Source organism: Calonectris borealis, chromosome 31, assembly GCF_964195595.1.
Source record: "Calonectris borealis chromosome 31, bCalBor7.hap1.2, whole genome shotgun sequence".
Lineage (NCBI taxonomy): Eukaryota > Metazoa > Chordata > Aves > Procellariiformes > Procellariidae > Calonectris > Calonectris borealis.
The window spans coordinates 501,670-526,283 of NC_134342.1; the positions used below are offsets into that span (position 1 = coordinate 501,670).

The window sequence follows — 24,614 nt, forward strand, 5'->3', positions numbered from 1 at the left end:
CCCGGCCCCCTCAGGGCTTCCCCAGCCCCCCCGGCCCCCCCCGGCCATGGGGTCCCCGGCTGGGACCTCCCCGGGCATCGCCGGCGGCTGAGCCCCCCCGGCTGCCCCGGCCCCCCGCCGTGCCGCACGCGGCAGCCCCCACCCGCCGGTGGGACCCCGCGGCCCCCCACCCGCCACCCGCGGCCCGGCCCAGCGTCAAGCACCAGCTTGCCGGGCACCGGTGAGTCACCGGTGCTGCCTTCCCACCGCGCCCGGGCGGTGCCGGCAGGGCCACGCCGAGCCCAGCTGCTCGCGGCACCGCCGGCAGCACCGGCACCGTGGGGACGGGGTGGGGGACGGTGGCACCGGGGTGGCCACGGTGGCCGAGCGGCAGAGACCACGTGCCACCGTGTGCCACCGTGTGCCACCATGGGCCATCGTGTGCCACCGTGTGCCATCGTGTGCCACCGTGTGCCGTCGTGTGCCACCGCGCATGAGGCATAGCCACCATGGCCACACCAAGGTCCCCTTGGCCGTGCCGGGACCCCCAGGGTCACACCAGGCCCCCACGGTGGTGCCAGGGAAGGAACCCGGAGCACCGGGGCCGGCCTGGGCGAGTGCCGGGCCGGGGTGCTGAGCGTGGCGGTGCCGGTGCCGGTGCTGGCCGGGGGCGCGTGGGAACCCCTTGGGAAGGGCCGTTTCTGCCGCGGGGAGTCATGGGGACGCGGAGCCGCCGGTGCCAGCGCTGCCCGTGGGCACCGGCCGGCACCGCGCTGCTCCCGGCACGGCCCAGCGCCCCCGTCCTGAGCCGGTCCTGGGCGTGAGGCCGCGGCATGGCGCGGTCGTGCCATGCCACACACGCCATGCTGAGCCGTGCCGTGCCACACACGCCGTGCTGTGCCGTGCCACACACGCCATGCTGTGCCGTGCCGTGCCATGCACGCCATGCTGTGCCGTGCCACACACGCCATGCCGTGCCGTGCCGTGCCATACACGCCGTGCCGTGCCGTGCCACACACGCCATGCTGTGCCGTGCCGTGCCATACACGCCGTGCCGTGCCGTGCCACACACGCCATGCTGTGCCGTGCCGTGCCATACACGCCGTGCCGTGCCGTGCCACACACGCCATGCTGTGCCGTGCCATGCCATACACGCCGTGCCGTGCCGTGCCACACACGCCATGCTGTGCCGTGCCGTGCCATACACGCCGTGCTGTGCCGTGCCGTGCCATGCACGCCATGCTGTGCCGTGCCACACACGCCGTGCCGTGCCGTGCCATACACGCCGTGCGGTGCCGTGCCGCGCTGCACCGTGCCGTGCCATGCCAGGCCGTGCCGGTGCCGGTGCCGGTGCCGGTGCCGGTGCCACGACGCCCCGTCCCCATCCTCAGGTGCAGTTTTGGACCCCGGGCCAGAGGGAACACGGGTCCCCCCGCCCCGGGATCCCCCCCCCGGTCCCTCCCCCCCCCGGGTCCCCCCCCCGGGGTTCCCCCCTCTGGTTCCCCCCCCTGGTTCCCCCCCCCCGGGGTTCCCCCCCGCCCCCGGGGTTCCCCCCCCGGTTCCCCCCCCGGTTCCCCCCCCCCGGTCGGAGCGCGGCGGCACGGCCGGGGTTAACGGCCGGCCCAGAGACTGGCCAATGGGAAGCGACGGGGCGGTGGCCAATAGGGAGCGGGCGGGGCGCCGCGGGCGGCCAATGAAAGGCGACGGGGCGGTGACCAATAGAGGGCGGGCGGGTCGCCTCGGGCGGCCAATGAGAACCGTCGGGGCGGTGCTGTGCGGCCAATGGGCGGTGCCGCTGGCCCGAGGTGACCCGCGCCCCGCCCCCCCCGCCGCCGCCGCCGCCGCGCTAAAGGCGGGGCCCGCGCCCCCCCCGTGAGTACCGCGACCCCCGGGGGGCCCCGGCCCCCCCACCCCGGGACGGGGGGGACCCCCCTTCCTCCGCGGGGGCCGCACGGGGGGGCTCTGGCAGGGCCCCGCCCCCCCCGAGCCCGGGGCGGTGACCGGGACCCCCCCCCAATACCGGGACCCCCCGCAATACGGCGACCGGGACCCCCCCCCCCTTCCCGGGCACCCAGGGGTGCTGGAGGAGGCCGTGCCGCGGGGCTGCAGCCCCCTCGCCCGCTGTTGGCACCCATGGGTGCTCGGGGGGGGAGGGGCACCGCAGACCCCCGGTGTCCCCTCCCCCACCCCGGTGTCCCGCCTCTTCTTCGCACCCCGCCCCCCCCCCCCGCAGCCCTCGGCCCCGGGCCGGGTCCGGAGGGGAAGGTGGGCGATACCGAAAACCGCCGGTCTCGCGCCGTTTGGGCCGAATTTAGCGCTTTTTGGTCAAAGCGGGAGCGGGGGAGGAGCCCCCGGCCCCGCCAAGGGCCCGGTGCCGCCGCCCGGCGCTTCGGGGGCCGTTCCGTGGGGGGCGGGAGCGGGGCCCTTTTTGGGGTAAAACCCGGGGAAATCGGGGCTGGTTTCCGAGCTGGTCGGGTCGGGGGAGCGCGGGGCCGGGCGGCGCGGTGAGTCCCCGGCGCGGCGCCACCTCCGACCCGGTTCTTACTGGTTTTTCCCTTTTTCCCCCCATTTTTAAACCTCGGAACCCGGCAGGTGCCGAGCGCGGAGCCCCGACCCGGCCGGACGCCTCGAAACCCCCCCGAGCGAGAGATGCTGAGCAGAAAACGGTATTTTTTCACCCAAACGCTGCCCCGGGGCCGCCCTCGCCCGGCCGGGCGGCAGCAGGAGCCGCGGTGCCGGCCGGGGTTTTCCCGCTTCCCGGCGTGAGGAATTTGGCGCCCGGCTGCTCCGCTGGGAACGCGCGGGGCTTCGCGGCGGCCGGGTTGGTTTTTTTGGCTTAAACGTCTTTTATTTTCCCCGCCCCGGCACGTCGGGCTCCGGGATTCCCCGGCGCGGCGGGGCCGCCGGCGTCCTCGGCGCGGCGGCGGCGCCGGGCGCACAAAGTGCCCATTCTTTGCCTTTCCAGGACTTTTTTTCCTTCTTTTTTTTTTTTTTTTCCCCCTTCCTTCGCGGGGCCCCGCGGCCCCGCGCGCCGCGACTTCGCCCCTGACGTCACTGCGAGCCAATGGGAGGCACGGCGAGCGCCGGCGCGGCACGGCCCCGGCCGCTCACCGAGTTCCCGCTTGCCGGCACCGGTAGCGGTTTGGCCCCGGGACGGGGCGGACGGGCAGCGCCGGGGGGCGCGGCCCCTGTTTGGGGGGAAAACCCCCGTTTCTGTTATTCTCCCGGCGCGGTCGCCCCGTCCCCGAGGCTTTGGGGTTGTGGCCGGGCGGTGACGCCGTCGGCGCGCCGCGGCTCTGGTTCGTGGTGAATAAACGACGGCCCCCCCTCGACCCGCTGGGTTCGGCCCTGGTTGCGCGGGTGAAAACCGCCGCGGTTTGGGGGCGATTCGGCCTCTCGCTCCCGTCCCTCGTGGCCGCGTCACGCCGGAGCGGATGCCGCGGTGCCGCCGCGTGCCGCGGGTATTTCACCGTGACGGCGAGGCGAGCGGGCTGGGGCCCGAGGCCGGCGGCTGCGGGGCCCCTTCCCGCGCCGGATCCTCGCCGCGCGCCCATAAACCCCGCGCCGGGCGCTCGGGATAACCGGGAGGAAGAGGACGGATCCGCCGACGCGGAGGCTCCGGAGAACATTCAACGCTGTCGGTGAGTTTTGTGGCTGAGGTGAAACCATCGACCGTTGCGTGTGCCCCGTGGCCGCCGGCGCTTTCCCCACGCCGCCCGCCCGCCGCGGTGACACCGTGGCGTCCCCGCGGTTCCGTCCCATCCCGGGAAGCTCCGCTCCGGAGCGGGCAGAGCGCCTCGTTTCCCAAACCAACCGGATTTCGGCGCGGGGAGCGGATGCGCGGCGGCGGTGGCGGCGGCCGGCGAGCGCTGCGGCATCCCCGGGTACCGAAACCCAGGCTCGGCGCCCACGGCCGCTGCCGGCTCGGGAAACTCGCTGCCCGGAGCCAAAATCCCCTTTTTTTCCCTCTAAAAGGCAGGAGCTCGGGATGCCGGGGGGGGTGGGGCGCCGGGGGCTGTTGCGGGTGATTTTGCCACCCATTAGCGGGTGCTTGACCCGATTCCGGGCGGTTTCAGCCCCGAAGGCGGCGGCGCGGGCAGGGACGGGCAGAGCCCCAGCCCGGCTGCGCTAATCCCGGCTTCGGTTCGGGTTTTGGGGGGTCTCGCCGTAATCGGGGCGTCGGGCGCCCCCAGACGCGCTGGCGGGGTTCGCGTGGTTGAACCCCCCCGTTTATTCACCAAAAAAAGGCGTTTCTGGCCCAGACGGGCGGTGCTGGGCGGCGGGCGGTGGCGAAGGCGCCCGGTGCGGTTCGGCTCACGCCGGACATGGGGAGCAGCCGGCAGAGGGTCCCCGTGGGGCCGAAACCCCGAATCCGCCGGTTTGGCGCCGAGGCGGCCGTGGGGCGGGGGACGCCGGCCGGCGCCGCGCCAGAGCGGGTGCTGCCGGCAAAAGGGGGTTTAAACGCCGGCGTTGGGGGGCCGCGGTGCGGCGGGGGGGTTCGGCAGCGACCCCCTGGTAGCGGGAGAGGGGAAGAGGCGCAGACACCCCCACCCCGCCGGGCAGACGCGCCGGCTCCGGGCGGCTGCCGGGGGAGGGAACCGACCCCGGGGCGGCGGCGATTGGCCCTTGCCGGCTGCTGCGGGGAAGGAGCCGGCACATGGAGCCGCGTCCTGCCCCAAACGCCGGCGGGCAGCGGCCGAGGATGGAGCAGGGCCCCGCGTTCGACATGTGGAGGGACTACCTGGGGCTGGCCGCCGTGCTGGCCGCCTTGCCGCAGGAGCGAGCCGACGGCGGCGAAACGTCATCCGGCGCGCCGGAGACGACGGCGGCGGCGTCATCCGGCAAATCGGTCTGCGCCTTCTGCAAACACAACGGGGAGGCGAAACACGTCTACAGCGGGCACAGCCTGCGGGACGCGGCGGGGCGGGTGCAGTGCCCCGTCCTGCGCAGCTACGTCTGCCCGCAGTGCGGGGCCACGCAGGACCGGGCGCACACCAAACGCTTCTGCCCCCTCACCCGCCGCGGCTACACCTCCGTCTACTGCCGCTCGGCGCGGAACTCGGCCGGCAAAAGGGCGGCGGGCGGCCGCGGCGCGGCGGGCGGCGCCGAGAAGTAGCCGAGCGCAGGCGGATCCCCCTCGCCTCTGCAGGTACCGGCGGGTTTTGACGCTCGTCGCCCATCTCGCGGCACCCGAAATGGGGGGAAAGCGGGTTTGTCGCTTCCCGGCGCAAAGCGCGGCACTGGGCCGGCGGCGGCCACGCAAAGCCGCTTCCCTCGCTCCAAGGCTTAATGTAGCCAGGAATGGGATTCCGGCGAGCTCGTCAGGGGAATTAAAGCTAACGAAGGAGGGGAGCGGGCACGCGGTGCTGCGCCGGCGCACGCGGTGCTCTCCGCTCCCTCCCGGCTTCTCTTCCAGGGCGTCGCTCCGCTTTTCCCGGCTCCGGCTGCCGCGTCGCCCCCGGGAAGCCCCCGGCTCCGCTCTCCTCCGAGGATGAAACACCGGGACGGCGCTTTCCACCGAGACCAGTCTCCCCAGTTCCTCCCCCCAGCTGGTCAAGCCAGGCGCGGCATCGGCCCGGCAGCCGTTTGGTGGGCGCCGCCGGCAGAAGCCGCACCGGGACGCCAGCGAACACCCTGACAAGGGGCGGTTTTACCGGCACCCCGCGCCGGCGCGTTGGTGGTTGGGCTCAGTTCTGGGTTTCGGGTTGGTTTGTTGGGTTTTATTAATCCCGGCGGGTGCCCGGTGCCGGCGCTCCGGCTGTCGCGGTCCGAGGGGGCGGGGCCGGCGTTAGCGGCTCGCCCGCGGTGGCTCCGGCCCTCGCCGGACGCGCCGGTTTGTTCTTTAACCGTTATTTCAGGCGTTGGGCGCGGGAAGGTGCTTTATTGATCCCCGCGTTCGCTGTTGCGACGTTGCTGTACCTTAATAAAGAGTTAGGCCGCGCCGGCGGCCGGATCCGGTTCCGATCCGGTTCTACGTCTCCTTCCACCTCCTCCCGGCGCGCGGTGGCACCGGCCGCCTGCTCCGCCGCGGCTTCGGCCTCCTCAGCGCCTCCAGGCCGCGGTGGGCGCTCATCGCCAGGCGGCTGCGGGGGGAGGGCGGCGCCCGCGTCACCCCCGGACTCCGCGGGCGGAACGCGGCCCCCCCCCGCCCCCTTTCCCAGGGAAAAGGATCGGGATTTGGCGGCCGGCGCGAGCCGGCTCTTACTTGAGGTTGGAGAGCTCCAGGATCAGGCCGCAGATGACGTCGGTGGCGTCCTCCCGGCGGGCGGGCGCGCGCGGCCCCTCCGGCTCCTCGCCCCTGCCCGCGGCGGGGAGGAGGGAGGATGAGGATGGTTCTACTCACCGAATCGGGGCGTTGCTACTCAAAATAAGGGGGGCCCTGGCGCCGTCCCGCCGCTCGAAGATGGCGGCAGCGGGCGATCCGCCTACCCGGGCTGCGGCGGGTCCGGGCCGTTCCCCTCGGCGAGCGGCGGCGCTTCTTCGGCGCGGCTTCGTCCCGCGGCGGCACGCGGCTGGCGCCCGGGCACCGCAGGGTCGCGCCGGTCGGCGGCAGGGAGCGGCTGCGGGGGGAGGTTGGGGTGAGAACTGCGCCGTGGCCGGGGAGCGCCGGCTCCAACCCGCAGAGGGAGTCGGGGCTTTCCCCCGTTTGGGTCATTTTGGGCGTTTTGGGGTTTGTTTCGCGTTCACTCGGCGACCGCCGCGGATTTACCGGCTGCGGCTGGAGCTCCAGGGTTTTGTCTTCCAGGCCGCGGTGCAGCTCTGGCTCCCCGGCCGAACGGGCCCCGTCCCGGCGCTCTGTGCCGACGGCCGAGCCGGCGCCCGCGGCAGGGGGCTGCGCGGCGCCGGTGGGAGCCGGCCCCGGCGTCGCCGTATCGGCGGGCGCGCTCCCTGCGATTCCGTCACCGGAGCGAGTGGGGGGCTGCGCAGCCGTCCTCGGCGCAACGTCTGCGTGCTCTGCGCCGCGTCTCGCCTCCGCGAGACCTTCGCCTTCCCTCGCGCCCGCGGCGTTCCCGCCAGCCGGGACGGCCGGATCCGGTGCCGAGCTGGTTTCGGGAGGGGGGGGTTCTCCCCCTCCGGCCTCTTCCCGGCTTCCGTCAGCTTCTCCCAATGTTTTCCGCGGGGAAGCGTTCCCGGCCTGGGGCTGGCTCACCGGATCGACGGCGCCGGCAGCGCCCGCGCTCTCCGGTTCGGCGGTGCCTGCCTCCGCCTTCGGGTCCGCGGAGGGGGCGCAGACCCCCGAAACCTCCACGGAGACGAAGCCGCCGGCCGGGCTGCACCAGGATTCAGCCGCGTTCTTCACCGTGTCGGCCGTACCGGTTGCCCGCGGTCGTTCCTCGCTCACGTTTTCCCGGTGCTCTCCTCCAGCCGCGCTCTCGGATGCGGAGCCGGATTCCTTTTCTTCGGTGTTTACAGCGTGCGGCAGCTCCCGGCTTTGATCAGCGTCACCTCGGCGCTCGCCCGGCTCGCTGCGGTTAACTCCCTCTTCACGGCGAGGGTCAGGCACCTCCGCCGGCTCGCCGCTGCCGGTGCTCCGGCCCGGAGTATCCGCAGGGAGAGCCATCTCTCCGCCGGCCGCCCCCTCTCCTCGCGCTGGCGCAGCGGAGCCGCGCTCGGGACTGTTGCCGATATTGCCCGTTCCGCGGTGCGTTGGGGTTTCGGCGTCCAGCTCTTCACCGGCGCTTCCGTGCCGCTCGGCGGTCGCCGCCGGCTGATCCTCTTCTGTCTCCTCCACCAGCGAATTTGCCCGTTGGGGTGACTCGGGCTGAGACGCTGCTCCCGGGGCAGCTGCCTCCGGCGACCTGCCGCCTCCGCCGATGCCGGTGGCTCTTCCTTCCTGGAATAACAAGGTGCCGGCATCACTCCTGTGCTAAAAAACTCCCGATCTCCGGTATTTTTTCCTCCATTTGGCGTAAATACCGAAGGCTGAGTGTGCCGCCGGAGGAACAGCAGCGGCGTTTCTCAGCAGCCGCGTGTTTCGGCGATGCCCGGGAGCTCGCCGAGCGAGGCGCGCTTCCCCGGAGCCCGGGACAGGCGTACCTGCGGTGAGGGGCTGGGGACGCGCGCCCCCGCCCGGCTCCGCTCCGGAGCGGCCGCCTCCCCGTCGCCATTCGCGCTGTTAAAAACAATAAAACCCGTTCAGCGAGCGGCGAGGACGGGTAAGTCACGGCGTAGGGCCTGGTTCCCCCCCAAACCCCCGTCCTGCCGATTTCTCGCCCCGTTACCTCCTCGGCGCGTTTGTCGCGGCGCCGCCGGTGCTGCCGCGCGTCGTCTGTCCCCGAGACTTCGGTTTTCCGTCGGCATCAGCGGTCTGAGCCGGTCCAGTCGCAGCTAAGCCATCGTCTGCCGTCGCCTCCGAATCTTCCGGAAGACTTCGTTTAGTTTTGGGAAGGTGGCATTTGCCGTCTCCTCCTTTTAAAGGGGGAAATACGACGCTCAGCCGTCAGCCTCGGCTAAGAGGGACGCCGGGCGTCGTCTCAAACGGGGAGAACGGCGGTTTTGTGTCATTTTTTTGTTACTAAATCCTAGGGGAAAAAAAACCCCCACGCCTCTAATGCTTGAACTGAGGGAAAAAAAAATCGCTTTTAGGGCTTTTTGCGGGGTGTCGGCTCCACTCCACCCACCCCTTCTCTTCAAAAACACCGAAAAACGGGTTTGCGGCACGAGGGGCTCGGTGGGTGCTGCTCCCTCCCTCACCAACGGCCGGCGGAAAGTCGCTTGTTTTGGTGTTTTCTCCCCGTAATAACCCGTATTTTCCGTGAGATGAGGGGACGGCGGGGAGGGCACCGGGCAGCGCGTGGCGGCTGGCAGCGAGCAGCCCTAACCCCCGAAGGCGCAGCGCTGCCCGAGGGGATTTGATGAAAGAGGTGGGGAAAAGGTGAAACGCCTGGGTGTCGTTTTTCTTACAAATTGGGACATTTTTGCAGTTTAGCAGGTTTGTAACAATTGAGAGCCGGGGCGGTTTCGGGAGGGCTTGTTGCCAACGGAAGGTAAGAAACGAGACGTGAAAATAGGGGCAAACAACGGTTGGGCTCCTCGGCGGCCGCTGCCTCGCGGGGAGGGGAAGGGGTCCCCGTCCCCTCGCCGTCCCCGTCCCCTCGCGGTCCCTGTCCCCTCGCCGCCGCCGGGGCCTCCTGCCGTTACCTGGCGGCTGCTCGTTCTTCCGTTTGCCCATGGCGCCGCTTGCCTGAGGGGGGAGAAGAGAAGGGCGCTTAACGAGCAGCCTCTCCCCCCTCACCGAGGGCCTCGCCTCCCCCCGGGGCCCAGCTCCGCCCCGGTCCCCCCCCCCCCCGGGGCCGTGGCCGCAGTGTGAGGAACCAAACCCTGCAGTTCTGAGGTGAAAAACGTGGAATTTCACCCATTTCTACCCCCCCGACCCGCCTCGGGCTCCCCAGGGGAGGCGCCATCTTCCCCCATCACCTCACGCTTTTCCCGCCTTTTTCCGCAGCTCCCCGCCGGGCGCATGCGCGGCGCGGGGCCCGCTGGGAGTTGTAGTCTCCCCGGGCGCCGTCAAGCGAAATGCGACGACGGCGGCGGCGGCGGCGGCTTTTGCGACGGCGGCGCCGTAAAGCGCGGCGTGTTGACAGCGGCAGGCGGAGCAGGAAGTGAGTGAGTGCGGATGGAGGGCGCCGGCACCGGGAAGGCCCCCGGTACCGGGGGGCTGAGGGGTCGGGGGCACGGAGGGGAGCGGGGAGGCGGGCGGGGAGGGTGCTAGGGGTCATTTGGGGGGGGGGGCGGGCTGGGGGTTGGGAGGGCTGGGGCCTTGCGGGGGCCTGTGGGGGGAGAACGGGGCCTTTTGGGGAGCTGGGGGGGGAACGGGGCCTTTTGGGGAGCTGGGGGGGGGAACGGAGCCTTTTGGGGGGCTGGGAGGAGACGATGGGGCCATGTGGGGGGAACGGGGCTTTTCGGGGGTCTGTGGGGGGGGAACGGAGCCTTATGGGAGGCTATGGGGGGGAAACGGGGCCTTTCGGGGAGCTGGGGGGAGACGACGGGGCCTTGTGGGGCGCTGTGGGGGGGAAACGGGGCCTTTCGGGGAGCTGGGGGGAAACGACGGGGCCTTGTGGGGGGCTGTGGGGGGGGAACGGGGCCTTGTGGGGGGCTGTGGGGTGGAAACGGGGCTTTTTGGGAGTCTGGGGGGGAAAACGGAGCCTTGTGGGGGGCTGGCGGGGGGGAGGCGGTAGGGAAGGGGCAGGGCGGGCTGGGGGGTAGGGAGGAAGGGTCGGGGGGGGGGGGGCAGCGCCCTGGGCTGCTCAGGGAGGGGCTGTGCTGCGGGAGGGGGCTGTCGGGCCAAGAAACTTCTGGAAAGCGGCGGGGGGGGCCTCAGCGGGGGTCGCAGAGGGCTGAGGCCGAAGGGCAGTGATGGGGAGGAGGGGATCTATCCGGGCTCTCCGGAGGGTGCTGGGACCCTGCACCCCAACTCAGCGCTCCCCCCCCAGCTCGGCCCGGCGAGGGACGGAGACATGAGCAAAGCCGGGAGGCTGCCGCCGGGCCGCGGCGCCGCCATCGCCAGGCAGGTACGGCCCACGGCGTCGCCGCCGCCCCGGTGCGTGCCGAGCCCCGGCACCCTCGGGCCGCTGGGTGTGCCCCCCCGGCCCGCGCGGGAGGGAAAGGTCGACGCCGTAAACAGGGCGTGGCGGGCAGGGCGTGGCGGGCAGGGCGTGGCGGGCAGGGCTGCCGTCGCGGGCAGGGCCGCCGCGCGCTTTCCTGCCACACCTCCCGCGCCGGGCCGTGCTTCGGTGAAACGGGCGATGCCGGCGGCGATGCCGGCTGTTGCCGTTGTGGGGTTTGTGTCGCTGAGCTGGGTGTATTTGCGCCGTCTGTCGTCTTTATTTAAGTGCTTTAATTAGTTTAATTGAGTTTAAATGCTTTTATTGGCTTCGTCGCCTTGTGGATCGCCGTCGCGGCGTCACTCGGGGCACCGCCGGCTCTGTGCCGAGCCACGGCGCGCGCCGCCTTCCACCCCTGGAGGATCCGCGTCGATCCCCTCCTTCCCTCAGGCGGATCCCGGGGGATCCCCTCGCCCTAACGAGGCGTCGTTAGCGCCGTGCCCTCAGGGCTGTGCCCCCTCCCTCCCCGCAGATGGGTTTGCTGGTGGATCTCTCTCCGGAGGGGACGGCGGGCGACGACGCCGGGGACGATGCCGCCGAGCTGGAGGCCGAGCTGCTGGCGCTGGTGGGAGGCCAAGCGGCGCCGGGAGAGAACCCCAAGGGGAAAAGTGAGCGCTGCCGCCCCGGGAGGCTTCTCCACCGCCAATTTGTGGGATAATTAATAACGCCCCGTGCAGGAAGCGGCTCCTGTCGGGGTGTTTCCGTCCGCCCCGGGCCGGACTCCCCCGTGCGTGGGCTTAAACCGTCAAGAAACAGGTGCGCGGCCCCAAAAAACCCCTCGTGCTGCTTCTGCTCCGCCAGCCCCTTTGCCGATGGAGGCGATCGAGAAGATGGCCGCGCTCTGCATGAAGGACCCGGACGAGGAGGAGGAGGATGACGACGAAGAGCTGGAAGACGACCTCATGGTGAGAAGGCGTCGGGGGAGCTCTGGTCTCTGGGGCTTCGCTCCTCGGGATCGCCTTGTCCCAAAAAAGGGCTTTTCCGCCCCGGATCGTCGCTGACGAAACTGCCGGCGCTTCGCAGGCCGAGCTGCAGGAGGTGCTGGGCAGCGGCGAAGGGAGCGCGGATGCGCCGGCGCCTCCCGCCAAGGTACGACACGTCTTCCGGCTCCGCTGGCGCTGTGCCGGCGTCGCATCCGGCCCTTTTTAGCCTTTTGTGTTGTTTTGTTCGTTTCCCTGGCGAGAAGGCGCGACTCCGTCACGCGAAGCTGCTCCCCGGAGGGGTAAAACGCGCTCCGGGGGGCGGGGGGAGGCGCCGGGTTCCCTCTGCCTCGTCCCCGGTAACGAGCAGCGTTGGGAAACGCGAGCGCGGAGACAGGATTTAGCAAATTTATTGGAATCTGCGAGAAATAGCTCTCCGACGATCCCCTCTTTAGCCCTTTTCGGGCAATCCCTCTTTATTCGCAGCTGTCGGGCTCCTCCGGCTGCTCCGGGAGCCCGCAGCGGCTGTAAAATCCCGGAGCAGATCGGGAAGGGCGGCCGCGCCAGCCCTGGTGTGAGCCAGAGCCGGGCGCCGAGCGGCTCCGAGCCCCCCATCCCAGCGGATACCGGCAGCGGGGGGAGCCCGGGTGTCGCTGGGTCGATCCGAGCGCTTCTGCAGGTGCCGGAGACGCCTCCGGAGCCCAGCGGCGTCGAGTCCACGCTGGCGGAGCGGGCGGGGATGTACCGGACGGCCATCGCCAACGCCCGGCAGGCCGGGGACGGCTCCAGGGTGCGGCGCTACGAGAGGGGCCTCAAGGTGAGTCCAAATCAGGCGCTCGGGGGCTCTCGGTTTCCTTGAACCTTTAATTAAATGAAACCGTTTGATCTGGAATTCCCGGCTGAGCTCCGCCGGCGTTTCCGAACTCGGGGTGGGGGGGGTTCTGCGCTCACGGCTGAGCTCCGGCCTCTCCCCGCAGCCCTGAGCCCGTCCGGCTCCCCGCAGGAATTACTCAGAGTTCGCAGAAAATCAGATCGTCCTCGTTTCAGCGCTTAATTGTGGGCGTTAATGGAAACCTGAGGCCCGCGCGGGCGCAGCCGCCTGCGGGCGCAGCCGCCCCGCGCTCCGGCACGGCCCTGAGCACCTTGCCCTGCCGCAGCGCCGGCTAAAACACGACCTGGAGGTCCCGGTTCCTCCTGGTTGTTTAAAACCCTTCGAACAGCCTTAGGATTATTGGGTTTTTTTAACTCTGAGCGCTGTTTTTCCCCTCCTGGCCCTTTCCCGCCTTGGTTAAGCCCCTTCTGCCGCGCTCGGGTCTTTCCCGCGCCCCCGTTTTGGTGCGGAGCCCTCCCCGACCCCCGAAGCGGGACCGGGCGTTGCCTCGGCTGTGCCTGGAACCTCCCGCGCTCGGTGCAGCCGCGGGAGCCGTTTTTCACCCTTACGAGCGTTTTTTGGAGCCCGCGAGGCTCCCCGAGGAGAGCCCCAGGGCAGCGCCGCCTTGCCGGGAGCAATATCGGAGCGACGGCGACTTTTATCCCTCCTCGTCTTCCTCCCAGACGCTGGAGAACATGCTGGCCTCCGTCAAGAAGGGAAAAAAGATCGACGAGGAGGAAATCCCCCCTCCGGTGGCGCTGGGGAAGGCTGTGAGCTCCCCGGCGTCCCCCCTGCCCGCCGCCCGCCCCGGCTCCCCGCAGCCGCCCCCGCTTCTGCCGAAGCCCCGCGTCCTCCCCGTCAGCTCTCCGGAGACAAAACCGGCTCCTCCCTCGCCGCCTTCCCACCCAGGTGAGGGTTTGGCTCGTTCTTCCGCTCCGGAGGTGGCCGTTTCCCCACCGCTGACGGGGAAACCGGCAACGCCGCTCTCCTCTCCGCTTCCGCAGGCTCCGACGGTGCCGGCGCCGAGGCTCTGCTGCGGGGGCGGCAGCGGGAGTACAAGGTGGCGGCGCTGCAGGCCAAGCAGCGCGGAGACCTGGAGACGGCCACCAGGTGCTACCGGGTGGCAAAGGTACGGCTGCGGGCGGCCGGGCGCGCGCCGGAGAGGCCCCGGTTTCCCTCCCTGTTAAATATTGACTCAAATCTCCCCCTTTTTCTTGGTTTCTGTGGCAAAATGAACGTCAGTCGGGCTGGCTGGGGCTGCCTGCAAAGCTCGGTACGGAAAAGGAGCAAGCGTTTCTCTTTTTCTCCTGATTTTTCAGAGCTTTGACTCCCTGCTCGAAGCGGTGGGGAAGGGCCAGCCGGTGGAGCCGAGCAGCGTGCCGCCTCCTCCCGGTAAGACCCCAACCCTTGCCGGGGAGCGGCGGGGAACGTCCGTACCCCCTTTTCGGGGGGACGCGAAAGCCAGCACGGGGGTTCTGCTCGCCCCGGCGCACGCAGCGATTACCTCGCCGCTCGTTGGCGGGCGCCGATCGCTCCCTTCCCCCCGCAGACCGGCTGCCGAGGGAGCCGCTGTCGCCTGGCCAGCCGCGGTCTGCCGCGGCGGAGCCCGTGCCGGAAGCCAAACCAGCGTCTCCCGCGGCAGGTAGAAACCCCAACAGCTCACTTCTAACCCCAAATGGCTCTCCAGGGAAAAGGGAGTTCAAAGAGAGAGACGACTGAAGCTTTTCTCCCGCTCTCCCCCCAAAACAGACGCCCCCCCGGCGCCCCGGGACGCGCTGGAGGCTCTGCAGCAGAGGATGGAGCGCTACGCGGCGGCGGCGGCGCAGGCCAAGAGCAAGGGAGACGACCGGAAAGCCCGGATGCACGAGCGCATTGTCAAGGTGCGGGAATCGCCCGCCGCGCCGGCCGGCGCGGCGCTGCCGGCCCCGCCGCGGCCCCGCTCAGCCCCCGCCTTCCCTTCCAGCAATACCAGGACGCCATCCGGGCGCACAAAGCGGGGAAAACGGTGGATTTCTCCGAGTTGCCCGTTCCGCCAGGTATTTTCCCCGTCCCTTTGGCGGCGGGCGCTTCTCGGGGCCGTTTCCCAAAGCCGGGCTGGGATTTTCGGACCCCTCCAGCCCAGCGAGGGGGGGGAGCCTTCGGCACCGCCCAGCCTCGCCCCCTTGCACCCCCCTTGGCCAGGCTTCCAGCCCATCCGGGGCGCGGAGACGCCCTCCGGGGACCAGAGCATCGCCGGGGTGCTGGAAGCGGCCATGAAGCTGGCCAGCCAGGAGCTCCGCGAGGAGGAGGACGGCGCTGAGGAGGCAAAGGTCGGGGTTTTCGGGGCTCGGGACCCCCTCTCCCCCTTCCCCCCAAGCAGGAACCCAAAACGGGGAGCGGGGAGGGCCCCGGAGGGGTGTTCTTCCTCCCGCAGCCCGCTCTGACGCCGTCCCTCCTCTTCCCGGCGCAGCCGCCCGCCCGCCCCGCCCCGGCGAGAGCCGCCGCCGCCTGCCAGCCCAAGCAGCCGCCGCCGCCTCCCCGAGCGTCCTCCGCGGCTGCCCCCAATTCTGCCGGAGCCTCCAAACCGGCCCCCAAAACCACCGCCAAAGGTACCGGCCTGAACCAACGCCCCCTCCTCGCCGAGCCCGACGGCGGCGGGGGGCGAGAGGAGCGGGGCGCGGCGAGCCCCGGCCCCCCGGGGTGCTGAGCCCCCCCTCTCCCGCAGCCCAGCAGCAGCTGGCGTTCCTGGAAGGCCGGCGGAGGCGGCTGATGGAGGCCGCCCTCCGCGCCAAGCAGAAAAACGATATCGAGGGGGCAAAGCTCTTCCTGCGCCAGGCCAAAGGGCTGGACCCCATGATCGAGGCCTCGCGCAACGGCCTGCCCGTCGATATAACCAAGGTCGGGTTTGGGTTTTGGGTTTAAATCGGCGACGCGGCTCCGCCCGGCGGGGATCTGATCCCTTCCCCCCGCCCCAGGTCCCCGAAGCCCCCGTGAACGCGGAGGATTTTGCGCTCGTGCAGCGTCGGGGGGTGCGCATCTCCCCCGAGGCGGCCGGCCGGTACCTGGAGCTGGTGAAGCTCATCAGGCAGCAGCACGAGGTAGCGGGGGCGGCCAGAAAACGGGGTGGTTTGGGTTGTTTTGGCCACGGGCGGGGAGGGATGGAGACCGAGGCGGGGCAGGACGCGACGGGGGGCTCTGCGTGAAGCGTGGGAGACCGGCAGGGGTCTTCCTCGCTGTGGGTGAGGAAGGAGGGGTAGCGAGGAGGAAGGAAACGGCTGCTTCCCTCGCCGAGGACGGGGTGGGGAGCCGCAGCTTGAAACCTCGCCGTGAATCCGGGCTGAGTTTAAACGGAAGCGGAGTTTTCTGCTGGAGAAGGAGCTCCCAGGCTGGGACGCTCGGGGAGGGGGCGGCACCTCCGGGCTTCCAAAACCCAGCACCCGCGCGTCCGGGGAGCGCCGGGTCAGGCGGATCCGGCGCTGGGGTTGCCGCGACCGCCCGGCGAGCTCCGCTCCTGCGTGGCCGCCCGCGCCGGGAGGCCGCCGGGGCGCGGAAACCTTTCCCCTTCTCCCGTCGTCCCCCCAGATGTGCGTGAGTTACTCCAGGCAGTTCGCTCACCTGGGGAACATCGCGGAGACGACCAAGTGAGTGCCGGCCGGCGCGCCGCGGCGTTTGCCTGATCGCCGCGGGGGGAGGCGCCTTCCTCGGGGCGGCGAGGAAGATGAGGCCGCCGCCGTAAGGCGCGGGTTGAAGCGGGGCCGCTCTCCCCGGCAGGTTCGAGGCGCTGGCCGAGGACTGCAGGCAGAACATGGAGGTCCTGAAGCAGGCGCACGCCCGCGGCTGCCCGCTGCCCCAGCACCGTTACGAGCAGCGAACCTTCAGCGTCATCAAGTAGGGGCTCGCCGGCCGGGCGCCGTTTCCGCGGGCGAGGAAGGACGGGCGGGCGCCGACGGGGATTTTTCCGTTCTTTTCGTCTGCAGGATCTTTCCGGAGCTGAACAGCAACGACCTGGTGCTGTCGATAGTGAAAGGGATCAACCTCCCGGCACCGCCAGGTGAGAGAACGCCGGCCGGAGGGCACGGGGCGGCCGCGACTGCCGCGATCTCCCCGGCTCCGCCTGCGCCGCTCGGCCGTAGGCGCCGTCCCGGCAGCTTGCGAGCCGCCGGCGCTGCCCGGCAGCTGTCGACTGCTTGGGGATCCTTGCCGTGGCGGCGTTTGCCGGCTCCCCCGCGCTGTGCCGGCTGCGCGCTGGCAACTGTTGTGTTTTTTTGTTTTTTTTTTAATTATCTGCGATTAAAATGCCCCGGAGACGGCTGGGCCCCACGGCAGCGCTCGTTACCGTGCGGGGGGCCGCCGATCCTCCGCCGCGGCGACCCGCGAGGCGCCGCCGGCGCGGCGCTGACGCCGTGTCCGCCTTGCAGGTGTGGCTCCCGACGACCTGGACGCTTTCGTGCGCTTCGAGTTCCCCTACCCCACCGCGGTGAGTCAGCCCCCGCGCCGCGCGCCCCGGCCGGGGGGCTCGGCCCTCACCCTCCCGCCTTCGCCCCGGCAGGAGGAAGCTCAGAAAGACAAGACCAACGTCGTCAAAAACACCGATTCTCCCGGTAAATTCCCCGTTTTCCGCTTTTCCGGAGAGGTGGGGAGGGGGCCGGCACCAAGGGAGCGACGCGAGGGGTCCGCGCTTCTGCAGAGCGCGCGAAGGCTTCGGGCTGAGAACCGTTAATTAACGGTTAATTAACGCGTCTCGCCGGGGGGGGGCTCGGCGCCGCCCCTCCTGCTGACGCCGCGGTTTCGGTGCCGCGGTTTCGGTGCCGCCGTTCCCTCGGCAGAGTTCAAGGAGCAGTTCAAGCTGTACGTGAACCGCGGGCACCGCGGGCTCCGCCGCGTCCTTCAGACCAAAGGCATCAAGTTCGAAGTGGCTCACAAGGGGTGAGAGCCGGGGGGGCCTCCCCCTCCTCCCGCCGCCCCCGGGGGGGGGTTGACCCCTCTCCTCGCTCGCAGGGGGCTCTTCAAGACGGATCGGGTGCTCGGCACGGCCCAGCTGAAGCTGGAAGCGCTGGAGACGACGTGCGAGGTCCGGGAGATCGTGGAGGTGAGGGACGTCGGGCGCTTCGCCCCCTCCCCGCCCCCCCCCGCGGAAAGCGGCTTCTCCGCTCCCTTCACCGGGATTTTCCTCCTCTCCCCCAGCTGCTGGACGGCCGCCGGCCCACGGGGGGGAAGCTGGAAGTGGTGGTGCGGATCAGGGAGCCCCTCGGCTCCCAGCAGCTGGAGACGAGGACGGAGCGCTGGCTGGTCATCGACCCCAGCGCCGCGCCGCCGGTGAGCGCCGGCGCCCGGCCGCGGTTCCCCTCGCCCCTTCAATAAACGCCGCGGAGGGGAAAACGACTTCAAATCCGGTTTTTTTCCTCCAGGTCGCCGTCCCCAAACCGGCCCTCGCTCCCGCCAAGGAGGCGAACAACAGGCGAGTGCCGGGGCTCTGCCGGGCGGCACCGCGGGGGCTCGGCACCCCCGTCCCGGGATCCCGATCACCCTCGCGCGCCGCGGGGAGGGGGCGGGGGCCGTTCACCCTCTCCCCTCTCTGTCTTTCCTTCCCTTTCAGGACGGCCGTCTGCTCCGTGCTGTAGCCAGGCCGGCCCTGCCTCCTCCTCCTCCTCCTCCTCCCCGGGGCCTGCTTTCGCCCGAAGGGGCGCGGGACAGATCCGTAACCCGGGAAAACTCTGATTTCTGGACCCCTTGTCCTGCTCCGTCCCCTCCTCGGGGGCGTCCGCACCCGCGGCCGGGGAGCGGCACAGGGTGGGAATGATCCCCCCTCCGGCTGCAGGAGGAGGAGGAGGAGGGGGAGGAAGGGGCAGGCGTCCCGCGGAGGAGAGGAGCGAGGACCAAGGTGGGAGAGGAGCTGGCAGATGGCGTCCTGAAAGGAAGGGGGGCTGGGGGGGGGGTACGTGGGGGGGGGCCCGTCTGCGCCCCCGCCTCACCCGGGGCCGTCTCCCCCCCGCCGCAGGGCCGTGCCGGCGCTGCCCAGCCTCAACCTGCTGGCCTTCGACCGGGAGAGGCTGGAGAGGAAGGTGAGCGCCGCCCCCGCCTTCGGGGGGTCCCCGTCACCCCTGTGCCCCCCCCCCGCCAACGCCGCCTGTCCCCCCGCCCCCCCAGATGCTGGCCTACACCCAGGCGCAGCGGCCGGTGCCCCCCGAGCTGCGGGAGCAGCACCAGGACCTCGTCCGGCGCAGCCAGTGCCTGCGCTCGCGCCTGCAGCACGGCGGCCCCCCCTTCCGCAAAGGTGAGTGCCGGAGCCCCCCCCCCCCCCCAGCCCCCCCAAACTCTTCATTTGACCCTTTTTTCCCCTCTTTTTAGAGTACCTGGCGCAGCTGGAGCGGTACCTGCACCTCTACACCGAGGCGGCGCGGCGCCTGGGCACCGAGGGCAACCGGGTGAGGCAGCCCCCCACCCCCGCGGGGTACGCCAGCACCCAAGGGTGCTGTTTGGGGTGGGTGGGGGGCCCCGCGCCCCCCCCTCACGCCTCCCTCTGGGCAGGATGCGGCCAAGGAAGCGCTGTACAGGAGGAACCTGGTGGAGAGCGAGGTGAGGGGCAGCCCCGGGGGGGGGGTGTCTGTGCTGGGGGTCCTCCCTGCCCAGCCCGGGGGTCCTCACCCGCCCCCTGCCCACTCCTGGGGGTCCTCGCACCCCCCCCCCGGGGATCCTTACCCACCCGCTGCCCACCGCAGGGGTCCCTACCGTCCCCCCGGGGGTCCTCACCCACCCCCTGCCCACCCCCAGGGTCCCCCCTGCCCTCCCGGGGGTCCTCACCCACCCCCTGCCCACCCCCAGGGTCCCCCCTGCCCACCCCGGGGGTCCTCGCCCACCCCCAGCGTCCCCCCTGCCCACCCCGGGGGTCCTCGCCCACCCCCAGGGTCCCCCCTGCCCACCCCGGGGGTCCTCACCCACCCCCCCGGTGTCCTCCCCCACCCCCCGCCCCCCCGGGGGTCCTCCCCCACCCCCCCGGTGTCCTCCCTACGCCCTGCCCCCCCGGGGGTCCTCACCGTCCCCCTCTTCTCTTCCAGCTCCAGAAGCTGCGCCGATGAGCCCCCCCCGGGGCTGGGACCAAGCAGGGTGCAGGCGCTTTTTGGGGGGACACACAAGGCCCCCCCGGCGCTGCTGTGACAATCACAGGGATCAGAGCTGCTCCGTCCCCCCCTGGGGCCAGGGTGACACTAAACCCCCCCCCGCCCGCTCCCGGGGTCCCCGTCCCCCCCAAGCACTTTGCCCCCCTCCCGCGGCGGGCAGGGACCCCTCTCCCCCCGCACCCCCCCCCACCAAAGCGGGTCCCCGGGAGGGGGCTGTCCCCCTGTCACCCCTCCAAGTGCCTGTCCCCGGGGGGGGCCGGGCTGCGCAACGGGTTTATTTTGTGCTTTCACACATAAATCTATAAAGTTTTTAAGAAGAAAAAGCCGCATTTTGGTGAATGCCCCCCCCCCAGTGCTGGGGCCCATCGGGCAGGGGGGCGGCGGGGACCCGGGCCTGGGGGCTGGTGGTGCCTCCCTGGGCACCGTGGCACGGCCCTCGGCCCCGGCTCGGTCCCCGGGCGGGGTGCGGTGGCCCCCCCGCGTCCCCCCGGTGGCCCCCGCCGGGCGCGGGGCCCAGGCCCAGGCCCAGGCCCAGGCCCAGGCCCGGCCGCACATCCCCGTCGCCATGGCAACGGCTCCCGCTCGGTCCCCCGCCAGTGCCTCTTCACCATGGCAACCTCTCCACAGCGGACTGGCGGGAGGGTTGGCCAATCACCGTGCGGACGCTGCGATCCGATTGGTCGTACCGCCTCGCCGGGGTGGGGCGAGGTGGGGATTGACGGTGGCGCCGGACCAATGAAGGAGGGGGCGCCCGCCTCGCGCCGCCGAGTCTCCCAATGAGGGGCGCGGGCGGTGGAGCGGCGGCCAATGGACGCGCGGCGTGGGCGGGCCGTCGGCGGCGGGCCGGGGCGCTCCGGAAGCGGAGGGGGCCGGGGGAAAATGGCGCCCAGCTCGAAATCGGAGCGGGGCGGCCCGGGGGGAAAGCGGGGCCCGGCGGGGGCGGCGGGCGGGTCCTCGGCCGGGCCGGGCCCGCGGGGTCGCCGCGAGCACGTCGTGAGGCAGCTCGACCGCGTCAAGGTGAGCGGGGAGCGGCGGGGAACATGGCGGGGGGCGGCGGGGGGCCTGAGGGGAGCCCTGGGGGCGGGACGGGGGGGCTGAGGGGGGCCCTGAGGGCGGGACGGGGGGGCTGAGGGGGGGCATTGCAGGGCGCTGAGCGGGGACATGGCGGGGGTCCCTGGGGGGGTGCCCTGAGCGGAGCCCTGAGCTGGGGGGCGTGGGGGGTCCCGCGTGGGGTGGTGAGGGGTCGTGGGGGGGGGGTAGGGGGGTCCGGGGGGACCCCTGAGTTTGGGGGAGGGGGGTGGCCTGAGGTGGGCCCTGGGTTGGGGGCCTGCGAGGGGGTTGGGGGACACGGGGAGGGGCTGGGGGGAGCCCTGGGGTGGGGGGGCCCGGAGAGGGGTGCTGGGAGGGGGGGCCTGGGGGGTGCTGGGGGGCTGGGGAGGATCGGGGGGTCCCTGACGGCGCCGCCCCCTCCCCAGATCAGCGGGCAGCTCTCGCCCCGGCTCTTCCGCAAGCTGCCCCCGCGCGTCTGCGTCTCCCTGAAGAGCATCGTGGACGAGGACTTTCTGTGCGCGGGGTGAGGCCGCGGGGCGGGCGGGGGGACGCGCGGGGCAGCCCCCCCCCCTCTCTGGGGACCAGGCCGGACCTGCCGCGTCCCCCCCGCCCCCCCCCAGGCACATCTTCCTCGGCTTCTCCAAGTGCGGCCGCTACGTCCTCTCCTACACCAGCAACAGCGGCGACGACGACTTCTCCTTCTACATCTACCACCTCTACTGGTGGGAGTTCAACGTCCACAGCAAACTCAAACTGGTACCGCGGCCCCCTCCGCCCGACGGACGGACGGACAGACACCCCCCCCCCTTCTCCCGGGAGCTTCCCCGGCGTTTCGGGGGCCCCCTCCCACCGCGCCCCCTCCCGCAGGTGCGGCAGGTTCGCCTCTTCCAGGACGAGGAGATTTACAGCGACCTGTACCTGACGGTCTGCGAGTGGCCCAGCGACAGCTCCAAGGTCATCGTCTTCGGCTTCAAGTGAGCGTCCGCGCGCGTCCCCTCCCCCCCCGCCGCCGCGGGACCCTCCTCCTCACCGTCCCCTCCCCCGCAGCACCCGCTCGGCCAACGGCCTCCTCGTCAACATGATGATGATGAGCGACGAAAACCATCGCGACATTTACATCAGCGCGGTGGCCGTGCCGCCTCCCAGGCATTGTCCCGGTTGTCGGGACATGGCCCTCGCCCACCCCGGTGAGCCCCCCCCCGCCGTGCCGCCGGTCCCCTCCCCGCCCGCGGGGTGGGGGGGGCTGCGGGCAGCTGCCGGCCCGGCGCCCGCCGCAGCGCGCTGAGCCCGCCGCCTCTCCCCGCAGGCGAGCGGCAGGCGCATTGCCTGCGGCACGGCTTCATGCTGCACACCAAGTACCAGGTGGTCTACCCCTTCCCCACCTTCCAGCCCGCCTTCCAGCTGAAGAAGGACCAGGTCGTCCTGCTCAACACCAGTTACTCGCTGGTGGCCTGCGCCGTCGCCGTCCACGCCGCCGGTACGGGGCCGCCGGGACCCCCCAAACCCCGTGGGACCCCGCGGGACCCCCCTGACCTCCCGCTCCCTCCCGCAGGCGACAGCAGCTCTTGCCAAATCCTTTACGAGCGCCGGAGCCCGCCGGCGCCCTGCCGCCGGGCAGGATGCGTCCCGGCGCGGGCGGAGGAGCCGGGGGAGCGGGAGGGGGCGGGGGCGGCGGCGCAGCCCCTCGCCGGGCGGGCGTCGCCGGGGGCCGGGCAGGGCCGGGTGGGCGCGGGGCTCTCTCCCGCCGTGGCCAAAGCCAAAGAGTTCGTGGCCGACATCTTCCGGCGAGCCAAGGAGGCCACGGGGCCGGCGCGGGGGGGCGAGGAGGAGGAGGAAGAGGAGGAGGAGGAAGACGACGGCGCTGCCACCGCCTTCGAGTGCAGCCCCCCGCCCGCCGCCGCCCCCCCCTGCTCGGCGCCGGCTGCTTCGGGGCGCTGCCGCCTGCACCCCGCGTCCCCCCGGGGGGACGGCAGCCCCGCGGGGGAGCCCCCCCCCGCCCCCGGCCCCCCCTGCGCCCCCCCCCGCGCCCCCCCCGAGCCCGGCTACGTCAACTACACCAAACTGCGCTACGTGCTGGAGCCCGGCGAGCCCGCCGCGCCCGAGGAGGGTGAGCCGCCGGCGCGGGAGGGGGGCTCGGGGGGTCCCCCCGTTTTGGGGACCCCCCCCGCTGTTTTGGGGACCCCCCCGACCCCGCTTTCCCCCCCCCCCCCAGAGTTCGAGGACGACAAGATCTCGCTGCCCTTCGTGGTGACCGACCTGCGCGGCCGCAGCCTGAAGCCGCTGAAGGAGCGGGCGACGGCGCAGGTGAGGGGGGGGGGCGATGGGGAGGGGGCTGCAGGGTGACCCCCCCGCCCCAAAACAGGGCGCCGCGGGGGGGTGACGGGTGCCCCCCCCCAGGGGCAGTACCTGACGGTGGAGCAGCTGACGCTGGACTTCGAGTACGTCATTAACGAGGTGATCCGTAACGACGCCGCCTGGTCCCGCCAGTTCTGCTCCTTCAGCGACTACGACATCGTCATCCTCGAGGTGGGGGGGGGGGACAACGGCGACGGGGACGTGACGGGGCCCCCCCGGGACCCCCCAATTCACCCCCGTGTCCCCCCCCCCCCCAGGTGTGCCCCGAGACCAACCAGGTCATCATCAACATCGGGCTGCTGCTCCTGGCCTTCCCCTCCCCCGACGAGGAGGGGCAGCTGCGGTGAGGGGGGCGGGGGGGCCCCCAGCGACCCCCCCCCGCCCCAAACGCCCCCCCCCCCCCGGGCTGAGCCCCTCCTCCCGCAGACCAAGGAGCTACCACACCAGCCTGAAGGTGGCCTGGGACCTCAACACCGGCACCTTCGTCACCGTCAGCGTGGGGGACCTCACCGAGGTCAAGGGGCAGACGAGGTGGGGCGGGGGGGGATTGGGGGCGGGGGGGGGGATTTGGGGGGGTGAGGGGGGGATTTGGGGGGTGGGGGGGGATTTGGGGGGTGAGGGGGGGATTTGGGGGGCGGAGGGGGATTTGGGGGGCGAGGGGGGGGATTGGGGGCGGGGGGGATTTGGGGGCGAGGGGGGGGGATTTGGGGGGCGGGGGGGGATTTGGGGGGGTGAGGGGAAGGATTTGGGGGGGCGGGGGGATTTGGGGGGGTGAGGGGGGGATTTGGGGGGGCGAGGGGAGGGATTTGGGGGGCGGGGGGGCTGGGGCAGGTGCGGGGTGGTGATGAGGCAGTTTGGGGTGGGGGGCTTGGGGATGCAATGGGGGGGCTCTGGGTGCTGGGGTGGTGCCCCTAAAACCCTGTGTGTCCCCCCAAACTTATGTGTCCCCCCCAAACCTCGTGTGCCCCTACAAACCTTGTGTGCCCCCCCAAACTTATGTGTCCCCCCAAACCCCATGTGCTCCCTTAAACCCCATGTGTCCCCCCCAAACCTGTGTCCCCCCAAACCCCGTGTGTCCCCCCCAAACCTGTGTCCCCCAAACCTCGTGTGTCCCCCCAAACCTGTGTCCCCCCAAACCTCGTGTGTGTCCCCCCAAACTCTGCGCCCCCCCAACCCCGTCCCCCCGCAGCGGCAGCGTCTGGAGCTCGTACCGCAAGGGCTGCGTGGACACGGTGATGAAGTGGCTCGTCCCCGAGAGCAGCGGCCGCTACGTCAACAGGATGACGAACGAGGCGCTGCACAAAGGTGGGGGGCCCGGGGGGGTCCTGGGGGGCCCAGGGGGGCCCGGGGGGTCCGGGGGGGTCTGTGCCCCCTCACCCCCCCCTCGCCCCCAGGCTGCTCCCTGAAGGTGCTGGCCGACAACGAGCGCTACACCTGGATTGTGCTGTAGGGCCCCCCCGGGGGGGCGGGGGGCGTTTCCTCCCTCCCCCCACCCGTTTTGGGGCCGTTTGGGTTTTTTTTTTCCTCCTTTTTCCGTTCAGTGTTTTAACGGGGGGGAGGAGGCGCCCCCCACCCCCCAGCCGCCCTCCCAATAAATATTCCGTTTCCACGTTTCCGGCCCCTTCATTCACGGGGGTTTTGGGGCAAATCCGGGGGGGTTTGGGGTGACTCCCGGCCCCCCCCGCGTCCCATCCCCCCCCCCCCGCGTCCCATCCCCACCCCCCGCGTCCCATCCCCC

The 24,614-nt window shown here is 71.7% G+C and overlaps 3 protein-coding genes across 4 annotated transcripts; all 3 read left to right on the top strand.

Moving 5' to 3' along the window:
* The first annotated feature begins 2,260 nt into the window (after window positions 1-2,260).
* On the top strand, window positions 2,261-5,943 carry NANOS3 (nanos C2HC-type zinc finger 3). 2 transcript variants are annotated; one of them, XR_012670483.1, is made up of 2 exons: window positions 2,261-3,620; window positions 5,396-5,943. XR_012670483.1 is itself a non-coding variant. In XM_075134109.1 (2 exons), the coding sequence occupies exon 1, from the start codon at window positions 4,637-4,639 to the stop codon at window positions 5,093-5,095; it is 459 nt and encodes a 152-aa protein (XP_074990210.1). In that variant the 5' UTR covers window positions 4,480-4,636; the 3' UTR covers window positions 5,096-5,128; window positions 5,396-5,943. The 2 variants fall into 2 exon arrangements, 1 of the variants encoding a protein (XP_074990210.1); XM_075134109.1 differs by lacking the exon at window positions 2,261-3,620 and adding an exon at window positions 4,480-5,128.
* A 3,554-nt stretch (window positions 5,944-9,497) lies between these two features.
* On the top strand, window positions 9,498-19,783 carry CC2D1A (coiled-coil and C2 domain containing 1A). The gene is made up of 30 exons (XM_075134232.1): window positions 9,498-9,581; window positions 10,413-10,490; window positions 11,056-11,191; window positions 11,385-11,488; window positions 11,607-11,672; window positions 12,183-12,320; window positions 13,058-13,283; window positions 13,379-13,503; window positions 13,694-13,766; window positions 13,924-14,016; window positions 14,124-14,254; window positions 14,338-14,410; window positions 14,556-14,683; window positions 14,824-14,962; window positions 15,079-15,251; window positions 15,329-15,451; window positions 15,936-15,994; window positions 16,125-16,241; window positions 16,331-16,404; window positions 16,772-16,830; window positions 16,903-16,954; window positions 17,180-17,279; window positions 17,352-17,442; window positions 17,538-17,669; window positions 17,762-17,811; window positions 18,352-18,415; window positions 18,501-18,627; window positions 18,702-18,778; window positions 18,882-18,929; window positions 19,409-19,783. Exons 2-30 carry the CDS (start codon window positions 10,437-10,439, stop codon window positions 19,427-19,429), a joined length of 2,853 nt encoding a protein of 950 aa, XP_074990333.1. The 5' UTR covers window positions 9,498-9,581; window positions 10,413-10,436; the 3' UTR covers window positions 19,430-19,783.
* Window positions 19,784-20,321: 538 nt separating this feature from the next.
* Window positions 20,322-24,479, top strand: DCAF15 (DDB1 and CUL4 associated factor 15). The gene is made up of 13 exons (XM_075134207.1): window positions 20,322-20,488; window positions 20,947-21,044; window positions 21,142-21,277; window positions 21,389-21,495; window positions 21,569-21,708; window positions 21,828-21,998; window positions 22,074-22,628; window positions 22,734-22,825; window positions 22,919-23,047; window positions 23,134-23,219; window positions 23,303-23,407; window positions 24,066-24,181; window positions 24,271-24,479. Exons 1-13 carry the CDS (start codon window positions 20,351-20,353, stop codon window positions 24,324-24,326), a joined length of 1,929 nt encoding a protein of 642 aa, XP_074990308.1. The 5' UTR covers window positions 20,322-20,350; the 3' UTR covers window positions 24,327-24,479.
* Window positions 24,480-24,614: the final 135 nt, after the last annotated feature.